The sequence below is a fragment of the Meriones unguiculatus genome, chromosome 18 (genome assembly GCF_030254825.1).
Source record: "Meriones unguiculatus strain TT.TT164.6M chromosome 18, Bangor_MerUng_6.1, whole genome shotgun sequence".
NCBI lineage: Eukaryota > Metazoa > Chordata > Mammalia > Rodentia > Muridae > Meriones > Meriones unguiculatus.
In genome coordinates this window covers 30648343-30670644 of record NC_083365.1, presented here as the reverse complement: position 1 = coordinate 30670644, position 22302 = coordinate 30648343, and the positions used below count along the sequence as shown (strand labels likewise).

The 22302-nt window shown below is 37.0% G+C and overlaps 2 protein-coding genes across 2 annotated transcripts in view; both read right to left on the bottom strand.

Moving 5' to 3' along the window:
- LOC110541090 (ankyrin repeat domain-containing protein 26-like) overlaps positions 1-10910 on the bottom strand; it is a 194165-nt gene extending 183255 nt beyond the window's left edge. The window contains 5 exon segments of the mRNA XM_060371561.1: positions 3242-3379; positions 6371-6477; positions 8535-8708; positions 8859-8973; positions 10672-10910. Of these exon segments, the coding sequence (XP_060227544.1) occupies positions 3242-3379; positions 6371-6477; positions 8535-8708; positions 8859-8973; positions 10672-10910 (773 nt within the window).
- A 1366-nt stretch (positions 10911-12276) lies between these two features.
- Positions 12277-13215, bottom strand: LOC110541094 (olfactory receptor 4F15-like). Its single transcript, XM_021627903.2, has one exon. The coding sequence runs from the start codon at positions 13213-13215 to the stop codon at positions 12277-12279; it is 939 nt and encodes a 312-aa protein (XP_021483578.1).
- Positions 13216-22302: the final 9087 nt, after the last annotated feature.

Here is a 22302-nt window from a genome sequence, read left to right as displayed (position 1 = left end):
AACAATGTCAAAGGCGTTATCATAGTATTCAAATAAAACAAAATGTGTTAGTTCCTTTCATGGTCCCATATTCAGATATTACAGCTGTCCAAAAATCATGAAATCCTTTTCTGGTTTCAGTTCTGCTGCTGTGATACATAGCCTGACAAAAGAGACTTAGGCAAGACGGTTTAGCTTCACTCACAATAGTCATCATTACTGCAGTAAGTCTGAGGCAGCAGTTGCATTATATCCACAATCAAGAGCGAAAAGAAACGAATGCTAATGCATGCTCCTCACTTACTCTGTCCCTATACCTTTCAGGACTCCTGCCTAGGAAATGGTAATTCTCAAAGCAGGTAGAATCTTCCCACATCTATTTTTAATTAATTAATTAATTAATTAATTAAAATTCATCCACTTTGTATCACTGCTGTATCCCCCTCCCTTGTCTCCTCCCAATCCCACCCACCCTTCCCCTTTTCCCCCTATGCCCCTTCCTTAGTCCACTGATAGGGGAGGACCTCTTCCCATTCTACCTGACTCAAAGCTGGCTGCAGTCATCTTCCTCTGTCGCTTTGCAAGGCTTCACGCCCCCCCCCCATGGAGAAGTGATCAAAGAGCCAACCACTGAGTTCATGTCAGAGACAGCCCTTGAACCCCTAACTAGGGAACCCACTTGGAGACTGAGCAGCCTATGAGCTTCATATGAGCAGAGGGTCAAGGTCCGCTCCATGCTTGGTCCTCAGTTGGAGTGTCTGTCTCTGCAGGACCCCCTAGACTCAGGTATTTTGACTCGGTTTTTCTCCTTGTGAAGTTCCTGTCCCCTCCAGGTTTTTCTATCTCCCTGTTCTTCCATAAGGTTTCCTGCATTCTGCCCAAAGTTTGGCTATGAGTTTCAGTGTCTCCTTCCATACCCTGATGCGTAGTCTTTCAGGAGCCCCCCGTGGAAAGCTTCTGTCCTGTTGCTTGTCTTCTCCTACTTCCTATGTCTATCCTATTTGTCCTTCTGAGTTTCAGCCTCTTCCCTAGGGTCCTCCCTGTTGTTTAACTTCTTTAGAGTTATAGATTTTAGTATGTTTATCCTATATTATATGGCTAATATCTACTTCCAAGTGAGTACCATATGTGTCTTTCTGCTTCAGGGTTACCTCACTTCAGGTTGATCTTTTCTAGTTCCCACCATTTGCCTGCAAATTTCATGATTTCCTTGGTTTTAATTGCTGAATAGTATTCAAGTAATCCAAATAAAAAAGAGGTACAGAGCTAAATAGAGAAATATCAACAGAGGAATATCTAATGGCACAGAAACACTTAAGGAAATGCTCAATGTCTTTAGTCATCTGAGAAATGCCAATCTAAATAACCCTAAGATTCCATGTCACACCCATCAGAATGGCTAGGATCAAAAACTCAAGTGACAATACATGCTGGACAGGTTGTGGAGAAAGGGGAGCCCTCTGCCATTGCTATTGAGAATGTAAACTTGTACAACCACTTTGGAAATCAATCTGGCACTTTCTCAGAAAATTAGGAATAGTGCTACCTCAAGATCCAGGTACTTCTCCTGGGCATATACCCAAAAGATGCTAAGCCATACTACAAGGACATTTGCCCAACTATGTTCATTGCAGTATTATTCATAATATCCAGAATCTGGAAACAACCTAGATGTTCTTCAACTGAAGAATGGATATAGAAACTGTGGTACATTTCCCACATTTATTAATGATCAAGACAATTCTCCACTGACCACTCTACAGGTCAAGCTAATCTACAGGGTCACTCACTAAGACTTTCTTTCTAAGGGATGCTAAACTGTGTCATTTGGTAATTAAAATTAACCATCACTAGCCCTAGTTTTCATTGTTTGCTGCTATAATTTTATGGCTTATAATTTACAAAAATGAACTATTTAACAGCTTGAAAATAAAAGGTTTTTATCACATGGTTTCTTTCCATTAAATAGATTGTGCACTATACCACACTCTCAATCATCAAAGGCTGAAAACCAAAATGTTCTAAAAAATTACTTCTGCTACTTCTAGTCCTCCTCTACCTAATCAAACATCAAACCTTCAGATCCTTGTTAGAATGACTGAATGCCCTGTTTATCTCCAGATGCTTTGGAAGAGAAACTCCCGTTTTACACATGGATTCCAATGGCACATGATGTGAAGGAGTTCTCTAACATACAGTCCAATGCTGACAACTAGCCAGAGAAAAATAAGACTGGGTCTCCTAGTGTGTAGGAAAGAATGCTGCACAAAAATGCAAAGAGTTCTGGTGGTAGAGTTCTAGCAGTAATGAATAAAGACTCATGATACTCCCCAACATGAGTTGAATATTCATTTCAGATTTCAATGATCCCAAGTCATATTTTCTACCAGAACAAATGAACAATTTTTTCAAAGTTAATGAACTATGAATTCCACCAATCTATGGTTCCACCAATATGAGGCCCCATGTAAGGCTCTAAAATTGCTAGCAATGAATGTGGCACAAGCTAAAAATCCCAGCAGCAAAAAGAAAACACCATCACTTTGAAGCTAATAGCTCAGTTAAAAATATTATAACTATTTAATGTAAGCGTGAATTACCATGAAGTATAAGAGATCTGATTCAACAAAGGCAATATGGCTATCAAGGTTTCAGGAGAAGTGCTATTACCAGCACTGAAGCAACAGAATCAGTAGAAACAAGGACTAGAATCCCTTCTTGATCTATGTTTTGAAAAAGAGAGCTCTTCCTTGGATTTGAGGAACCCAGAAACCATTATCTTCTTCAAGATTCAAAGAATAATAGATAGAAGAAAGCCCTCCAGAGAAAGAGACACCATTTTCTGCTAAACTGTACCTGAAAATTGAAACATCTAATTAGAATATTAAATGTCTGTCTATATATACTTAATATAATTAATACATTATATACATGTATAATTTATATTTGGATGAAATGGAAAAAGTTAGGATCCATAACGTCAAAGGTCTGGAAAGTTCCACACAGAGATCTAGCTCAGGCAATGACAGATTTGCCTGCATAGGAAGTATTTCGTTCCATCTTCAGCATTTTCGAAACAAGTCACAAGATTAAACAAACAAAAACAAAAAAACCCTTCCCTCATTTCTACTTCTAATGTTATGTATTTTGTATATTGGATGGTCACTGTCATTCCAAAATATGGTGTGAGGGAAGATGAAGACTTTGTGATTCATTTAGGCTACAAATTAATGTTTAATAACATTCTAATGCAAAGACTTACCCTTTACTTGTGCCTTCAATAGCATACCGTAATGCAGTCCATCCAAATACATCTTTAAAGAAAAAGTCAACACCTTCATCGAGAAGCAGACTCACCATGTCTTTTGAATCCCACCTTACGGCATATAACAGTGTGTTTCTGAAATAATGCAGGAATTTTAGCTTCATTACTTTAACTAAAACTGTTAACACGTGGGTATATTTTGCAAATTTAATGTTTGTCTGTCTGTTTGGAATTGACCTATATATCACACATAAATATTAAGGGAAACAAGGTCATACATACATACATATGTACATACATACATATATATGTATATATTTATCCAAAGACAAAAGAGAAAATGGATGGAAAGCTCCCAGTACTGTTGTACCCATTCTTTTTTTTAATTTTTATTTTTTATATTAATTACAGTTTATTTACGTTGTATTCCAGCTGTAGTTCCCCTCCCTTATTCCTGCCCAATCCCTCCCTCCCTCATCTCCAATGTTCCTCTCCAAGTTCACTAATAGAGGAGGTCCTTCTCCTGTTCCATCTGACCCTAGTTTATCAGGTCTCATCAGGACTGGCTTCATTGTCCTCCTCTGTGGCATGGCAAGGCTGCTCCCCCCTCAGGTACAGGTGATCAAAGAGCCAGCCACTGAGTTCATGTCAGAGACAACCCCTGCTCCCATCACTAGGGAACCCACTCTTGGATACTGAGCTGCCATGGGCTACATCTGTGCAAGAGTTCTAGGTTATCTCCATGCATGGTCCTTGGTTGGAGTATCAGTCTCAGATAAGACTCCTGGGCCCATATTTTTTTATTCTGTTGCTTTCCTTGTGTATCCATTCTTAATAGAATTCTTAGATTCATCACCTTTGCTAGAATATAAGCGTGCCAAAGTCATTCTTACGACGTAGGTAAAGACTTAAATGAAAATGTCTCCATTTTCTCTAGTTTAGTGTAACATTATAATTATTAATCAGATAACCATCAGAACATTGGAAGCTATTTTCTTTATTTAAATGATATACAATTGTAAAGTATTCTACTAATATAATATTATCACTTCACTTAGTAGTTATGATAACATGTGTTTGCACAGCCCTAAATGTCACATAAATGATTTCACAAGAGCCTTTCCAGGATATTATGTTCCTTTTTATATTTGGTGATACAACACTTCAGATCACACACTAGAAACTAACCATATGGCATTTTAACCAAATTATGTGTGAATTGCACCAACTCACTTATGACTTAGCTTCATTTACATGTGTACAGGTAAAGCTAATTTGCTTTCCTTTCTCAAAATTAAGTAAATATAAAAATATCAATACCAATTAGAACTAACAAAGAGGTTATATACATAGCCTGGAGTTGTGCAGTATCCTGCAATAACAATTCTTAGCCACCAAAGCAAAAAATTACCTCCTTATTCTTTAAACAAGAGGAAGTGAAAGGTAGGAGTCATTCAATAGACTGTGATTGTCAACTCTTTTTTATGATTAATATGACATTTTATCAGACTACTGTATAAGAAAAAGGGGAAATATCACAATACTATTTAGTCTTGTTATGAATAAAAGTTAAACAAAAGTTCAAACTTCTTAAAAAAATAGTAAAGCCTTATCATTATAGGTCTAGTATCCGCTTATAAGTGAGTATATACTATGTGTTTCTTTCTGCTTCTGGGATACCTCACTCAGGATGATCTTTTCTAGATCCCACCATTTGCCTGAAAATTTCATGATTTCCTTGTTTTTAATTGCCGAGTAGTATTCCATTGTGTAAATATACCACAATTTCTGTATCCATTCCTCTTTTGAGGGACATCTGGGTTGTTTCCAGGTTCTGGCTATTACTAATAAAGCTGCTACAAACATGGTTGAGCAAATGTCCCTATGGGAGGAACACCCTAGCTAAGCCACAGAGGAGGACATTGCAGGCAGTCCTGATGAGACCTGATAACCTAGGGTCAAATGGAAGGGGAGGAGGATCTCCCCTATCAGTGGACTTAGAGAGGGGCAGGGAGGAAATGAAGCAGAGCGGGTGGGATTGGGAGGGAATGAGGGAAGGGCCTACAGCTGAGATACCATGTAAATAAACTGTAATTAATATAAACAACTAAAAAATTACAGAGATTACCTAGAACCCCTGCACAGATGTAGCCCATGGCAGTTCAGTGTCCAAGTTGCTTCCATAGTAATGGGAAGAGGGACTGTCTCTGTCATGAACTGATTGGCCTGCTCTTTGATCACCTCCTCCTGAGGGGGGAGCAGCCTTACCAGGCCACAGAGGAAGACAATGCAGCCACTCCTGATGAGACCTGATAGACTAGGTAGGATCAGAAGGAAGGAAAGGAAGACCTCCCCTGTCAGTGGACTTGGGGAGGGGCATGGGTCCAGAAGGGGGAGGGAGTATCTGATTGGGAGGGAAGGAAGGTGGGAGCTACAGGGGGGATACAAAGTGAATAAACTGTAATTAATAAAAATAAAAACACAAAATACCAAAATATAAATAAAAATTTAATAAAAAAAATTTCTAAAATAAAAAAAAAATGGTAAAACCCCAATGAAAACCCATTAATCTACTATAAGACTGGTTGGCCAACCAAACAAAATATAAAATAAGAAACATCATTTAATATAAGGGAGTATGAAACTTATTACAAACGATTTGTGTTGCTCACTTCAACATTGCTTTTCTCTTTCTATTTTTTCCATATTCTTTTCAGTCCCTTTCTTTTTAAATTAAGTTTTTCTATTTACTTTGCATCCTTATCACAGCTTTCCCTCCTCTTCACCCAGTCCTTCCGCTCTCACCTCCCCCTACTCCTCTCCTTCTCCTTTGAAAAGAGGAGGCTTCCCATGGTTCTCAGCCAGCCTTGGCATATCAAATTGCAGTAAGTCTAGGTACATCTTATTGTATTGAGGCTGGACAATGCAGTCCATTTAGGTGAAAGGGATGTGAAGGTAGGCGACAACATTTCGTTTCTTACCTAACTGATGAGACTGATGACTAGTAATATCTGATCACTGAATACTTCTAAATTAGTCTTCTTCCTATCAGTTTAATATTTCTTGATTGCATGATTATCGTTATTTCAATTTGCCACTCATTTTTTAAAAATCAAATGATAGTACCTTTTCATTCCATCAAATACGTGTATATTTGCTCCTTTCCTTACTAAAAACTTTGCCATCTCTATTTTATTCTCCTTGAGAGCCAATAAAAGTGGTGTAAAGCCATCCTGCAAAACAAAACAAAACAAAAATTTGCAATCCAAAATCATTACAGTCTTGAACTGAATTGAGTCTTAAAATCATCCCCAGGAATACTAACCCTATCTAGAGTGAACATGTAGCCTTTTCCCTCTCAGTCCACTGCATGCTCCTTCTCTTTGAAATTCCCCTTTTCTACTTGCCTGTGACAGTGAACCCTTTACCTACAGAGCTATCTTGTGGGTCTAAGAATTGATTTTTTAAGAGCAATTTGATAAGCAGGTTTCAGCATGAGTAACTTGAGGCTTAACAATGGGTTCAGTTCACAGAGAAAAGCAATCATATCCATGGACCATAAGAGTCCATTGCTCCTGTGTCTTTTCTTTCCAGTAAGTGTTTTCTCCAGTTGGCTTGTATGAACCAATATTTACATGTGAAATCATCTCTCCCATAAGCTTTACAAAAATGATAAATATACCAAAGGAAATTTAGATCTTAACATTGACCCAGAAATTTTCAAACACTTGTTAGTTTGCACTTCATTTGCTCTGTTTTTCCATAATATTAATGAAATTAATCATTAGTTGCATAGAGGTGCTAAGGCAAAATTATTCAATTGATTTTCAACAGCGTCATTAACTTTCTTTTTGTTCTTCAGTGTTTATAAATGCTAAGACATGATGCCTGGGTTTTATGCACTTAGGAAGTCACACTGAAAGCACCTAACAGCTTCAACTGTTTAGATTTGTGATTTGCTGCTCTTTTGATGTAGAAAAAAATAATCCCTTGCAGTTATCAATTACACTAACTGTTGACCTGAATATTAATAATGCATAAATGTTTTTATTTTTATTTTTTATTATTATTGTCATTTATTACATTTCATTCAACTTGTATCCCAGCTTAAATGTCCAACATCTAATGATTATTGTCAAGATTTTTTAAAAGTAGAAAATGAACTGTTTCCTAATTTCAAGAGTATAATTTTGTAAATACCCTTGTCCATGACTAATTACATTTACAGAGTCAAACTCTGCTTTTGATACAGATGTCTAAAATTCTCCTGGGGTCACTGGGACACTCAATTCTAGAATTAGGAAGCTGCCTTTCACTTCAGTCTCATTTCTAGTCCACATGGCTAATTGCCTTCACCATTTGTTCATATCGCTGAAAAGAGAAAGAACTCAGTCACTGATGACTTCTTAGTTTCCTTAGATGGGAACAGACAAGGAACAAAACAGCTAGGATCACATTTCATTTCAATATGCAAAAATGCAAACTCCATCTCCCTGCTCCTCCCAATCCAGGCTTTGAGAGCAGAGGTTGGGGTTTTCACCAAGGTGGGAGTTGTTTGTTCAACAAAAAGAAAAATATGACAGTAAATTCTGTTTGTAAAAGAAGAATGATGACTCCCCAAACAGAAAGCACAGCAGAATACACATAAACTCATCTTAACACAATTCTATTTCTTTTGATTTTTGTATTATGGATATTTGTTGTTATTTGTTTTCCTTTGTTTAGAAGGGGGTCATGAATTTGAGTAAGAAAGAAAGTGGGTGGGGAGCATCTGGGAGGAGTTGGGGGTTGTTCCTTCAATTGCCTAATTTCGAGATGGACCTACATATTTCTAATCAGGATCTGGTTCCATATTCTTTGATTCTGTCTTAATGCAGAGAAATATATCATTTGTTATTTGTCAACAGCATAAGATTTAATTTTGTCACAAATTCTTTTGCTTCATTTGAGTTTTCAAATAGTTTCATTAGCAAGGGAAAGTTTGTTTTCTGAGTGTGTTACATCACACAAGTTAAAAACAAATTTTAGTGAAAATAATAAGCAGAGGTTTACCTTGAACAAATACAGTGTTTTCAAAATGCCAACCTTTAATGCAGAAACATTTTAAACTCTAAGACTTCTTTCACAGTATCCCTATTTGGAATCATGCTTTTAAACAATGAAGATATTTCTAAATGTTTTCATTCAAGGAATGCTTGAATTTCTAACATGGGAAGCTAATCCTACCTGTATTACTGCTAACACACACATATTTCAGACTATTTGGGGACTACAGTGGGGTGAACTATACCTTGTTCTTTATTTCCATGTCTGCACTGTATTTAAGCAAGCATTTAGCCAGTGTTTGGTTGTCTTCAGACACAGCATAGTGGAGAGAAGTGTTGCCATTTTTGTCCATACGGTTTGGATCAGCACCATGCTTCAGCAATGCACACACACATCCGTAGGTCCAGTTCTGTACAGCCTAGAGATTATGCCAAGAAACAGATTGCTTGTTCAAAGGACTCAAAACATCACTCACAGTTCCCCACGTAGTGACATGGTCATGGGGTAAGTTTGTTTATAGCATTTACATCAAGCCTATGTTTTCTTGAATTTGAAGAAGTGTATATACCTTCATCAGAGGTGTGATGGAGTTCCTGTCAACAGCATCAATGTCACAATTATTTTTCAGCAGAACACTTACTATTTCCACCTGGCCATAGGCACAGGCGAAATGCAGAGCAGTCCTATGGAAATGAAAAATGTTTGAATGAAATTCTGTAATATGAACTCAAAATTAAATTACTCCTGAAATCTTAAAATAGTAAATGGCACATAATTCTAAAACATTTCATGTCAAGTGACTCTTCCACCTTCTGAATTCTGAATTAATTTCTTCTGAAAAAAATAGAAATATTTACTAACTTATACTATATTAGTAAAAATGGCAGTATGTTTGATATCAATAGAGCAAAGATCAAAAATAGTAGTTATTTTAAAACCAAGGTGATATGTAAACTTTCTAGGCTATCTACCTGCACTTAACAGCTCAATTTAAAATTAACATTTTCTTCTACTCAGCAAACAAGATTTTAAGCAATAAAAGGATACAAGGATTTTCTGAAGTTTTTTCCTCATTTATTTATTTTATTCACTTTACATCCTTGTAATCCCTTCCCTTCTCCCCTCTCAGTTTCTCCTCTCCCCACAGGGGAGTTTGCTTTCCCATCCACCCCAGCTCATCAAGTTGCATCGGAACTGAACATGTCCTCCTTTAGCTCTGGCCTGTCAAGGCAGTACTGCCAGGGGGGAAGTGAGCAGAAAGCTGGCAAGTCAGTCTGTGTCTGAAGTAGTCTCCACTTCCCTTACTAGTGGACCCACTTAAAGCCTAAGCTGCCCATGTGCTACATGTTTGTAGGGAGCCCAGGTCTGGTTCATGCATGGTCCTTGGTTGATGCTTCAGTCTCAGCAAACCTCTCTGGGCCCTGTTTAGTTGACTCTGCTGTTTCTCTTGTGGAGCTCCAGGCACTACCGAGTCCTTTGGTCTTTCCTCCCACTTTTCCACAAGACTCCAAAGTTTGGTTGTGAGTCTCAGCATCTGTTTTGAGGTGCTTCTGGGTAGAACCTCTCAGAGGACAACTCTGACAGGCTCCTGTCTACAAGTATAGCAGAGTATTGCTCATAATGTCAGGGATTGGCATTCTCAGATAGGGTGGGTGTTTGGTTGGGCCAGTAATATTAATTGATTTCAAGGATTCCAAAGTTTACTTAAAAGTCTCTTAATTAGCTTAGAGAGGGCAAAGCATGAAGGTTTTAAGAGTGGTACAATATGAATGCTACATGGTAAGTGTTCATGTTATTACTGGTGAATAAATTGACTTAAGGAACAGATAAATCTGATTGGCCTGCTCTTTGATCACTTCCCCCTGAGGGGGGAGCAGCCTTCCCAGGCCACAGAAGATGACAATGCAGCCACTCCTGATGAGATCTGATAGACTAAGATCAGAAGGAAGGAGAGGAGGACCTCCCCTATCAGTGGAGGGGAAGAGGGAGGTTCTTACGGGGGGATACAAAGTGAATAAAGTGTAATTAATAAAATAAAAATTAAAAAAAGGGAGAAAGGAAAAAAATTCATCATACAATAAACAAACATAAACGTGAAGAAAAAAAAAAAAGAATAGATAATTATACTCAATAAATTAATGATTTATCAGGTTAAATTTGTAGGCTGAGTTGAAAGGTGTGAACTAGCCACCTCTGGCGAGTTCATGTTATGAGGAGGTGCTTAGGGACAAGAAGAGACACACAGCACAGAGACTCCCCGCTCTTCCCATTCTTCTGGCTCCCCTCCACTGATTTTTTGGATCTAACAGAAGCTGTCTCTGTGAATTACACTTAGGCCCTTCCCACTAGCTCATAGCCCCCTTCCCTCCCCCGCCCGTTACCTCTCCTTAAAGTCTTTGTCATTCACGCTGTGCTTCCCAAGACTGATCATTCTCTGCAGCCTCTGGGCATCACCCTCGCTTGCGGCCCTGTGAATCTTTTTCAGAGGTTTGTATCTGGGTTCGTTTGGGACAGAAATGCTTTTCATATCACGTAAAAAGTCCAACAAGTTTTTTCGTGGGACATCGCAGAAACCCATAGGTGTCTTTTCTTTAATTCCGTGAACCAAGATCTTCTTCATGATTGAAGTTGCTGGTCTCACCCTCCTCTCCTGGCCTTTTCACATTTCCCCAGATCTTGTCCTTAGACCCACTAACACTAAAACGCAGTATCAGCTTATGATATGCCAACTAGGGCCCGCACCAAGGTTATAGGGTGGGGGAAATAACTTCTGACACCCCTCGATGCAGTTGATGGAATCCAGGTTGCTTAGCAACCCTGGTAAACATTGGTGCGCGCATGTACAAGAGCGAGCTTTGTGTACTGCTAACACCTCTGGGGGTTCAAGAGCATTCCTTGTCCACGTACAAGCCATTTCTGGCCAACTCACTGCAAGAAAGTAAATCTGTTTTCCATCAAATGTCCTCAAATATCCGCAGAGATTGTTGAAAGTCTAAGTTTTCCTTTTTAATATATTTATTTATTCACTTTACATCCTGGTTGCAGCCTCCCCTCCCAGCCTAAAGGAGCATTTTATTTTCATTCTCATTGTAGAAGTGCTCCTACTTAGCCTCCACCCAAGACTCTCAGCTCCCCCTTCCCTTTTCCCTCCTCCTTCTTCTCCCTCCTCTTCTCTTCTTGCCTTTTCCCCTCCCTCTCCTTTAATTCCTTCTCTAGTCATACAACCTTCCATTTTTCACTACCCTCTCTTGAACACCATTCTCCCGCCCCCAGGAGCTGCTACAGGCACCTCCTGCCTTAGCTCCTATATTAGTTCATCTCTTTAAATGCACTTCAGGAAAATACTTCCCAAAGTCAACCTTTTTGCCCTAATTCCTTGAGTCTGCATCCCCTCCCACTCCAGGGTTTCCACAGGAATTCAGATTGCTTCTGTCTCCTGTTCCTGCTGACCCTCACCTGCACACTGTAGTCTCAGTCATACACACTCACTTACCGCAAGCACAAACTGAAAAGCATGTAAGATGTGATGGTGCACATTTTAATCCCAGCGCTGAGGAGGCTGATACAGGAAAATTTCAAGTTTGAAGCCAGCTTTAATGAAACTTAGTACCAAATGAGAAAAATAGTACAAGAAATGTCTAGGAGGTAATGATGAATTTCTTCAGATGTGGAAAATGGATAATGTGCTGCTTTAATATCCAATAGTGCTTTTAAAAGGATCTAAAATATGCATTTCATAATAACCAATACATATGTAATCAATAAATAATGAATGTTATTACATATTACATATAAACAACCAATAAATATGTAATAAATAGCTAATAACCAATAAATATGTAATCATACCATTATCAACTTGAAATAAAATATTCAAGTTTATCAAGCTGTGGGAGTAGGAATAATACATCATGTCAAAGTAGAGGAGGTCATTTAACATTTGTGTTTATATTACAGTATTCAGGTTGTGTATTCTCATGAGGCACTTAGGAGATACTTTTTCTATTCAGAAGCTGTTTACTCACTCTCTTCATTGCCACCTTCATGTCTTTGTTTCTCAGTGTGTAGATGGCAGGGTTCAGGATGGGTGTAATCATGAAGTCCAGGATGGCAAGAAACTTATCCACTGGCACAGTAGGAAATGGCCACATGTACACGAAGATGCATGGTCCAAAGAACAAAACCACCACAGTGATGTGAGCAGAAAGTGTAGAGAGAGCCTTGGACAAACTTCCCAAGGACTGCTTCCATACAGTAAACAGTATGAAGATGTAGGAGACAATCAATAAGAAGAAGGTACTAAGAGAAATTAATCCACTGTCAGCTGTAACCAAGAACTCCATTCTGTAGTTGTCTATGCAGGCCAGTTTGATGAACCTAGGAAGATCACAATAAAAACTATCTATCTCATTAGAACCACAAAACGGCAGATGGACAACAAAAACTAACTGAGCCACTGAATGAATGAGACCAATAATCCAGGCTCCAATCAGAAGCAAAAGGCACATCCGTGGGCTCATGATGGTCAGGTAGTAGAGGGGTTTACATATGGCCACATATCTGTCCCAGGCCATGGCTACCAACAACACCATCTCACATCCCCCAAGGAGATGAAGGACAAACATCTGGAAGATACAACCCTGGAATGAAATGATATTATGACCTGAGTACAGGCCAGAAATCAACTTAGGGACTGTTAAGGTAGAAAAACAAAAGTCAATAAATGAAAGATTAGCTAAAAGGAAGTACATGGGCGAATGCAAATGAGGGTCAAGGATCATGGTAAACACAACTGAAAAATTTCCTATAAAAATTGTTGCATATGATATTGTAGAGAATGCAAAGAGGTAATATTGTGTTGGTCTGTAGACTGATAGTCCCAGGAATATAAATTCAGATATTTCAGAATAGTTTCCTTCATTCATTGGATCTTTCTTGAGTTATCTACAACATCCAAAACAAAATAGGCAAAACAATTACCAGAAATGGTAAAATAATAACCTAACATTGAGACATTTTTATTTATAAATCCATTATAATAAACAATTTTATATTAAAAAGTAAAGTTTTAATGAATATTAAAGCAAACACTTAAATTGTTTCCAAAATATGGACTAATAAAAAATAAGTCTTCCTGATCTTCCATATTTTGAAGAATATGTCTCTATCCTTCTATTATCAATTCCGAGTATATTTTATATTTCAAATATGATGTTATGTTCTTTATTAAGACAGTGGTCTTGTTTCTGGCGGAATTACAGGCAGACTGAGTATGTGAAGAGTAAAACAACTTTAAATGTAGACAAAACCCTGATGACTAAGATATAGAAAAAGAAGTGGAGAAGGGTTGGTTTATACCAGAAGTATGTGCCTACATACATTCTGTGATAGCAGTAGCAGTTACCACAGGAAAGGAATTAGAGTACCCAGGGTTTCAAATGTCCTCTGAAATAACACATAGACAAAGGAGGTGCATCAAGAGTGATACAAGCACTTCTAGTAAAAGTTCTCTTTGAGGAGGGCATGAGAGGAAATGAGGGAGAGGGTGGGATTGGGAGGGAATGAGTGAAGGGGCTTCAGCTGGGACGCAAAGTGAATAAACTGAAATTAAAAATGTTTCTTTTTCATCATAAAAACAGTCTCATAGTTGCCATGTAAGTGATAATTCTACTTTTGTACTGTCTGAAGAAACATAAACAGAAGGGCAAAGGTTATTGATTTCTGTTTGTGTCATCAAATAGGTTGTGATCTGATGAAATTCTATAAATGAGACTGCAAGCAAACAATACAGTTTCATACATTGACAACTAGAGCGTAACTTGATATAACTTTTTAAACAGACACTATTAAAGGAATATCAAACAGCTAACTACATGGAAAACAAAACCAATGTTATAGAAAGAGGTGAATAATGTATTTTTAATAAAAATTGTTATGGGACAAAATACATAAGAAGCATGTATTTAGAAGATACATTTCTAATAAAACCAGAAGGATGATCCTGTCATGACTACCTGATAGTTGCTTATCTCTGCACTACTGTAGATACTTGAAATAGTTTAATACATATAAAATTAACATTAGCAAGTCCTAAAAAGATAATCAAAGATGATCAAATATACATTTTTCTGTAACAATATATCAATTTACTTTTTCTGTCTTATAAACTTTTTCATTTTTGAGTAACCAAACCAAATGATTTGTTTAGCCCGCACTTAACTTACTGCTATGGTTTCCCTTCTTGCATTATTACTAAGAAGCTTCCCTCTAGACTCCTACCAATTTTTATGATGTTACTTCCTCTCTTCTGTGTCACTTTTTACCAAGCCTGAGTCCACATGAAAATCCTTATAATGCATATTCACAATGTAGAATATATTGGTGCAAACAACAAGAGCTTGTTAGTGTCATAAATATAGTTCTGTACAGCAAAACCAGACAGGAAGAGGCATCATGATGGTGAGAACGTAGGAGTAGATATCAAAGCCAAGAAAAAAAAAACTGCAGAGGGAAAAAGTCACTCAGTAAAGACTATACAGATAGGAACTGGGGAACATTAGAGCAGAATTGTGTGACCAGTTTATTATTGAACCAGAAGCAGAAAATTTTTCCACAGTGTCGTGACAAATACTTGAGCGGGTTTCTAAGCTAGCCTTGATTTGAGCAGTTCTATTACATATCTCTATCTATCTATCCATCTATAAATTTACATACACTTTTATCAAAACAGTCATGGAATCCCACAGTACCCACATATTTTTATATATCAATTAAATCTCTATAATTTAAATTCACATAAAAGAAAACGATTAACAAGGCATGAAGGTACATGAGGTAAATGATAGTATATGTTTCCTATCAAAGGAGCTGTAATTATTAGTCCTCAATTTTTTTTTTCTCATTCAATGTAAGGAACCAAAAGCATTTACATTTGGGAGTACAGAGTTGCATGTTCTGTATTTTTACAAGAAATTTACCAAGATCAAAAGCATGGGTTGAGGAGATGGCTCAGTTGGTAAAGTGCCTGCTGTACAAGCTTGAGGACCTGAATTTCACCCCAGGAACACAGGTCAAAACCCGATATCATGGGAGCATAATGATATGATTATCTAATTGTGTTAGATAGAAAGGCAGATGCATAACTTTCACTGGCTATCCAATCTAAACAAATTTGTGAATCTCAGGGCAATGAAAGACCATGTCTCTTTCATACACACTCAAACAAAACCAAGGCAGCTCATATTTGAGGAACAACAGCCACCATTGTTCTCTGATTCCATACATGCACACATGCATCCACACACATACACACATGTGCACTCACACATGAACATACATACCTACTATATGCACAAACACTAATAGGAAGCAATACTATTATATTAACTTTTCTAAAATGTTGGACACCTGACCAGTTTACCATGGCTTTCTTTTGTATACCAAAATGGTCTTTGCTATTAATTGATTATGGCTTTGAAAACTATCATCATTTATACTATTATGGCTTATATAAGGAAGAAAATTCATGCTGCAAGGAGTAGATCTAATTTTAAGATAAAAAAGGTATATGGAGGTGACTCACAAAACATGCACTCAATGGCCAATAGGTTTATTACCAATAAGGTTTATTTACCTTATCAGTCATTAGTACTTTGCTAGCTTTTATATCACAAATCAACATAATCAAGAAAGAGATAGACAAATAATGACAAGACATAGATGAGAGAAAGAATTCTCAGTTTTATCAAGATTCCAGAACGAAAGATTTTCTTTCACTTTTAGAATGAAAGTTGAAAATATGGCCAAGATAAAAAACTCAAATAGCAACACATGCTGGAGAGGTTGTGGAGAAAGGGGAACCCTCCTCCAATGCTGGTGGGAATGAAAATATTACTAAAATGAGATCCTAAGTTGATTTATAGAATATTACCACCAAAGCAAGTATTTTATGCATAAATAAGTAACATTTATTCTACTATATATATTACATATTATTAATGTTGAATAGTGCAAATCAGTACATTAGTTACATAACTATTCCTATATGGGATGGAATAGTTTGAAGCTATTATATTACATCATTTTGCATATAAATCTGGAAATATTTCCAATTTGAAGGTTGGAAAATTTAAAGTAAAATTAGTAACAGAAAATTTTATTTGAATGAAAAATAATATTCAAAAATGCTCATTAAATACCACTGTTTGAGAATCTGGAAATGTAGGATTATATGTATCTTTAACTTCCTGAATTTATATTCATGTGTTATTTAAATAGCTAAAACAATCTTGTATGCTACCAAGTTAAAAGCCGATGGTCGGGCAGAGTTTATGGAATCTTATGTAAGAAGTGGGAAATAGTAGGATCTGGAGAGGACGGGAACCCCACAAGGAGAGCAACAGAATCAGAAAGTTTGAACACATTTGAACATCCCCTGCGCAGATGTGGTCCATGGCAGTTTAGTGTCTAAGTGGGTTACATGGTGATGGGAGGAGGGACTGCTTCCGGCATAGTCTGGTTTGCCTGCTCTTTGACCACCTCCACCTGAGGGGAGGGCAGCCTTACCGGGCCACGGAGGATGACAACACGGCCACTCCTGATGTGATCTGGTGGACTGGGATCAGAGAGAAGGGGAGGAGGGCCTTCCCTATTGGTGGACTTGGGGAGGGGCATGTGTGAGGAGGGGGAGAGAGGGGGCTGGGGGGAGAAGAGGGAGAGGCTTATGGGAGAGATGCAGGGTGGATAAAGTGTAATTAATAAAAATAAAAAAATAATAAAAAGAAAAAAAGTGGATTGTTTCACAAAAGAAGAGATCAAGATAAATAGCCCTACAAATTCAACATAGCAATGTCAGACTCCTTCAAACAACCTTTAAAAATTATAACATAGGTTATAAATATAAAATTATTTTTTCATGAAATATCACAATTCCATGAAAGAGCATTCTAAGCAAGAAATTACCACTAATATTAAACTCAAGTTTGTGAGGTAACCTACTGTTGGTTTTCTCTAAACTATATCCATTATTTAGTTAACTGATGCTAATAATGAAGTAGATGAAAAGCAAAGAACAGAGGATATGGGACATGGACATGGAACAAGAAAAAGAGAAAAATAGAAACAAACAAGAAGGGATACCATAAACTCTAAAAGGGAAACAATTGAAAAGCACACACAAGTGCAATATTCCATGATGCTTCTCTGTCTCATTCATTGCTTAAAATCTGCATTGCTTTATGCTTGTAAACATTTTCAGTATAGCAGGAAAGCTCTGGCAATCCTTCTTCTGGCTACCTCCCCCTCTGTCCCACCCATTTTAAGCATCCTTTGTTCTTTCATGACTGTAATATGTTTCTTTATTCAAAAGATTCCTTAGTGGTTTTGATTAGCTGGTTATTTTTTATTGAAAAAATTCTCTACTATGTCAGTTCATCAAGAACGACTTTCTACTTAATTCTGAATTAGCATGCCTTCTGCTATGCTCTAACATCATACTTGAAAACTCATTATAGTGCATATTCCACAGTATAATTTACAACGATTATTCTCCTGAAGCTGTACTAAGCATATGGCTTCCTAAAAATCAGAGAGTGTATCTCATTAATAAATTATATTCCCTGGTAAGGACAATGAGTTTGATAGAGGTAACATTTTGGTAACTATAAGCATATGCAAGTATATAAATAAAAGGATTGATGATACTATTTTATTGATAATGAAGATTTGTCCTAACATCTTAAAGCTACTGAACACCTGATATCAGAATATTATTAATTGCTACTTTAGGAATTATGATATACCGATGGCTGATCTTTAAAAAGTCACTTTAAAAAAAGTTTCTAAGTCATTAGCTAGTCTTTATGAAAATATAATCTAGACCAGAAATTTAAAAAAAAACTAGAGAGAAAACAGTGAAATTTTTTATTTCTCCATGGAAGTCCAGTATAAGTGAATGATTAATGCTTTTAAATAAAAATAAAATAAATAACAAGTTTTGTTATTGTGACCTGAGACCTATGCAGTGCTTACACAAGTAAAATAACTGCTACTTTTAGTAGGCTATTGACTTTAATTGTAACTTGACACTTACCTGACTAATGAAAATGAAGGCAACAGAAATCCCTCTTTCCAATACTATTGCATCTCTTAAGAAGTGTTTCTCTCTTTGGTACTTTGTGGAGGTTTTAGTCGCTTGAAAGCTAGTGATCTAACTCCCCGGGACTTTTATCATGGGAATTGTACTCAAAGGATAAAATGTCGATAATTTTGTTAAGAAAGCAAATGAGAAACAGAAAATTCCATCTAGTAAAGCATACCAGCAAAGTGTCCAGGGATTTCAATTACTAACATTTCAATATTTACTTAAATATTAAATATCATTGACAAAATGTGGATGTATATTGAAACAATTAAAAAGCATTCTGTAAAATCACTTTGTAAACTTATTCATGCAATTGCCTTTGCATGTGACTTTCCAGTCCATCCAGCAGCATTAGGTAGAAACTACCTTGAATGACCTCGCACTCATGTCAAGAATGAATGGTATTACTTGTCAGAGTTCAATTCTAGAAGTACGCAGTGCTCTCTACACTGTACACATGTACCAATGTAAGTAGTTTATATCCTGGATTTAAAGCAAGTTTTCAATAAACTTTCTATAAAGTTTTTACTTTATAGCAAATAGAGTTTCTCTGTGTTTGTTCTTCGTTGCTTTCATTGAATGTTCAGAAGTATCTATTATACTTGGAATTCTCACAAAGCTCATGAAATTATGAAAGGGCCATGGTAGGCTATTAAAGGGGAATTGAGTGATATAAAAATTTAGAGTAGGAAGACTGTGGGGATGAAGTTGGAATGAGGAGTATGCACACAGAGCAGAGGAACAAATATATAAAGGGATAAATAAAATAAAAGCCCTTTTGAAAAATTTATATGGGACCCCACTTGCTACTGTAGAAGCTTCCTTAAAAAGAAAGGGGAGGAATAGGAGGGAGACAAGGAGGGTATGGGTCAAAGAGGAGTTATCTGGTAACTGAGGTACCAAAGTCCCTACTAGACAGCACAGGCTAGCTAATTAAAAAAAAAATCTCAGTGCAAGGAGTGGCTTACTTCTTTGGAGTTTTTGGCCATCAATGTCCTATAGATACCTAAGCATTACAAGATATTACTAATGTTATTAGTTATCCTCCAGAAGTTCATATGTGGGTATCGCTTCAATTTCAATAGGATCTGGTTCCAGACTGTTCTCAGCTTCCCAGCATTTCTGATCTCCATCAAGTCTGATGACACATGTGTGTCTATGCTATTTGTGTTTCTGCATCTATATGTGTTTCTTGTGCTTTTTCTTTGGCTCCATTTCTTTGGTTTGTCCTACTCTATTCATTTTATTAGTATTGTTGGTATTAATATTATTATCATTATTGTTGTGGTGGTAGCAGCAGTGGTTGCTTAAATGCCAATTTTTTTATTCTAAAGAAAGAGGAAGAAAGAGTGTAGATATGAGTGGGTGGCAAAGTGGAGAGGATCTTGGAGAAGTTGAGACAGGAGAAATCATTTTCAGAATATAATGTATGAAAAATTTTTCTTTATTTACCTTTCTTACTGAAGAAAAATTTTTCATACATTATATTCCGGCACCTTCAGAAAAGCATTAAAGAAACTGTGGAAATATCATCTCTCAACATAATAAAGACTACATATGACAAATCTTCTGTCAGTATCATGGTAAGTATTGAAAAGAAAACTCAATCATAAATCACAGGTGTCTGTGATCAACACAGCCAGCAACATACCAGTCCATGTGAGGCACAAAGTCAGTTCAGTTTAAGAAGATTTAGTAAGTTGCAGGTGTTGGTCAAAACATCAGGAGTCTGACCCCAAGTAGCTTATTATAGACAAACTTAAGAAAAGCACTTAAATTTGCCAAAAACTTTCCTGATGATAATTAACTCAATACAATGTGCACAAAAAAGTATTCATAAATCTCTTTGAGGAACAAATTAACTGAATGAATACTAGACATGTCTATATCGCAACACTTTGTAAACTATGTATGACACATTCCATAAAGATGGGTTCTATAAGTCGAATGAGAAAAATAATCTCATGATAAGGGTCTGGAGGATCGGTGGTGGTTTTGGGATCACACATAATGGAAAGACCACCAGGCTATTACCCATGTCTGCTCCCAGCCTGATGGGTAGATTACAGGTTATAGAACCAACTCTCTGAAGGAACAACCCTGTGTCTTTAACAGTCCTGTTCCTCCTCTGTTCAGTGTTAATCTGTGAGCACAAGACCCTCCATGCCTCCTACAATGTAAACCAAAAGTCAGTATGCTCAAGTACACAACAAGGATATTTGTTCAACCTTGTTCGTAGCAGATTTAATCATAATAGCCAGAAACTGGAAACAACCCAGATGCTCCTTAACTGGGTACAGAATGGATACAGAAATTGTGGTATGTTTACACAATGGAATATTACTCAGAAATTAAAAACAAGGAAATCATGAAATTTGCAGACAAATTGTGGGATCTAGAAAAGATCATACTGAGTGAGGTATCCAGGAGCAGAAAGACACACATGGTATATGATCACTTATAAGTGGATATTAAACATATAACATAGGATAAACACACTAAAATCTGTGCCCCTAAAGAAACTAATCAAGAAGAAGGACCTAGGGTAAGATGATCAAGCCTAACCCAGAAAGGCAAATGCACGGTCATCAGAAGAGAGAGAAAACAGGAAACAGGACAAAAGCCTACCACAGAGGGCCTCTGAAAGACTCTACCCTGCAGGGTATCAAAGCAGATGCTGAGACTCATAGCCAAACTTTGGGCAGAGTGCAGGAAATCTTATGAAATAAGGGGGAGATAGAAAGACCTAGAGCGGACAGGAGCTCTACAAGGAGAGCAACAGATCCAAAATATCTGGGCCCAGGCGACTGGTACTCCAACCAAGGACCATTCATGGAGATAACCTAGAACCCCAGTTCAGATGTAGCCCATGGCAGCTCAGTATCCAAGTGGATTCCCTAGTAATGGGAAGAGGGACTGTGTCTGACATGAGCTCAGTGGCTGGCTCTTTTATCACCTTCCCCCTGAGGGAAGGAGCAGCTTTACCAAGCCACAGAGGAAGACAATGCAGCCAGTCCTGATGAGAGCTGATAGGCTAGGGTCAGAGTGAAGGGGAGGAGAATCTTTCCTATCAATAGACTTAGAGAGGGGCAGGAAGGAGATGAGGGAGGAAGGGTGAGATTAGGAGGGACTGAAGGAGGGGACTACAGCTTGGATACAAAGTAAATAACCTGTAATTAATATAAAAAATAAAAATAAAAAATATTAAAAAAGCAAAAAAGAAAACAACAGTAAGTGCTAAGATGCATAGTGACTATAACATTTTTATACTAGTAATAGGAATGTCAGATAGCCACCATGAAAATCAGTGTCACTATTTCTAAATAAATAAATAAATAAATAAATAAATAAAAATTATTATTAAGAGATTTAATATAGAAGCCATCTATATCACTCCTGGTTATTTACCCACAAGATTCTAAGCAAACCTGTAACAGAGATATTTATGTACAATGTTTATTGCAGCACTATTTATAATGAGTATGTTAATAAATCAATCTAGGTATCCAATCACCATGACATAGATAAAGAATATGTGTATACATACATAATGGAAGTGTTTTCAGTCAGTATGTAGGAAAATAAACATATTAATATAAAATTGTATTGACTGAATTAAACCTGTCTCTAATATGTGATTCCTGGGTTTTATATAAACATGCAAGGTCACTTATGTCTGTATATCTGTATGTAAGTATGTATTATGTATGTATTTATGTATGCATAACACAAAAGTATAAGTGACACCAACTGTCTAGAAGAACAAGGGGAATTAGCAAAGATGGGAGGAAATAAAGAATGGAAGGGGTTATGGTGCTGCAAATGCGTTCACCTTATACTCTGGGTATGGACAGGAATACTGGTATGTAAT

What these genes read in the sequence shown, in the direction of transcription:
- LOC110541094 (XM_021627903.2), bottom strand. Translation starts at nt 13,215, where the DNA reads ATGAATGAAGGAAACTATTCTGAAATATCTGAATTTATATTCCTGGGA.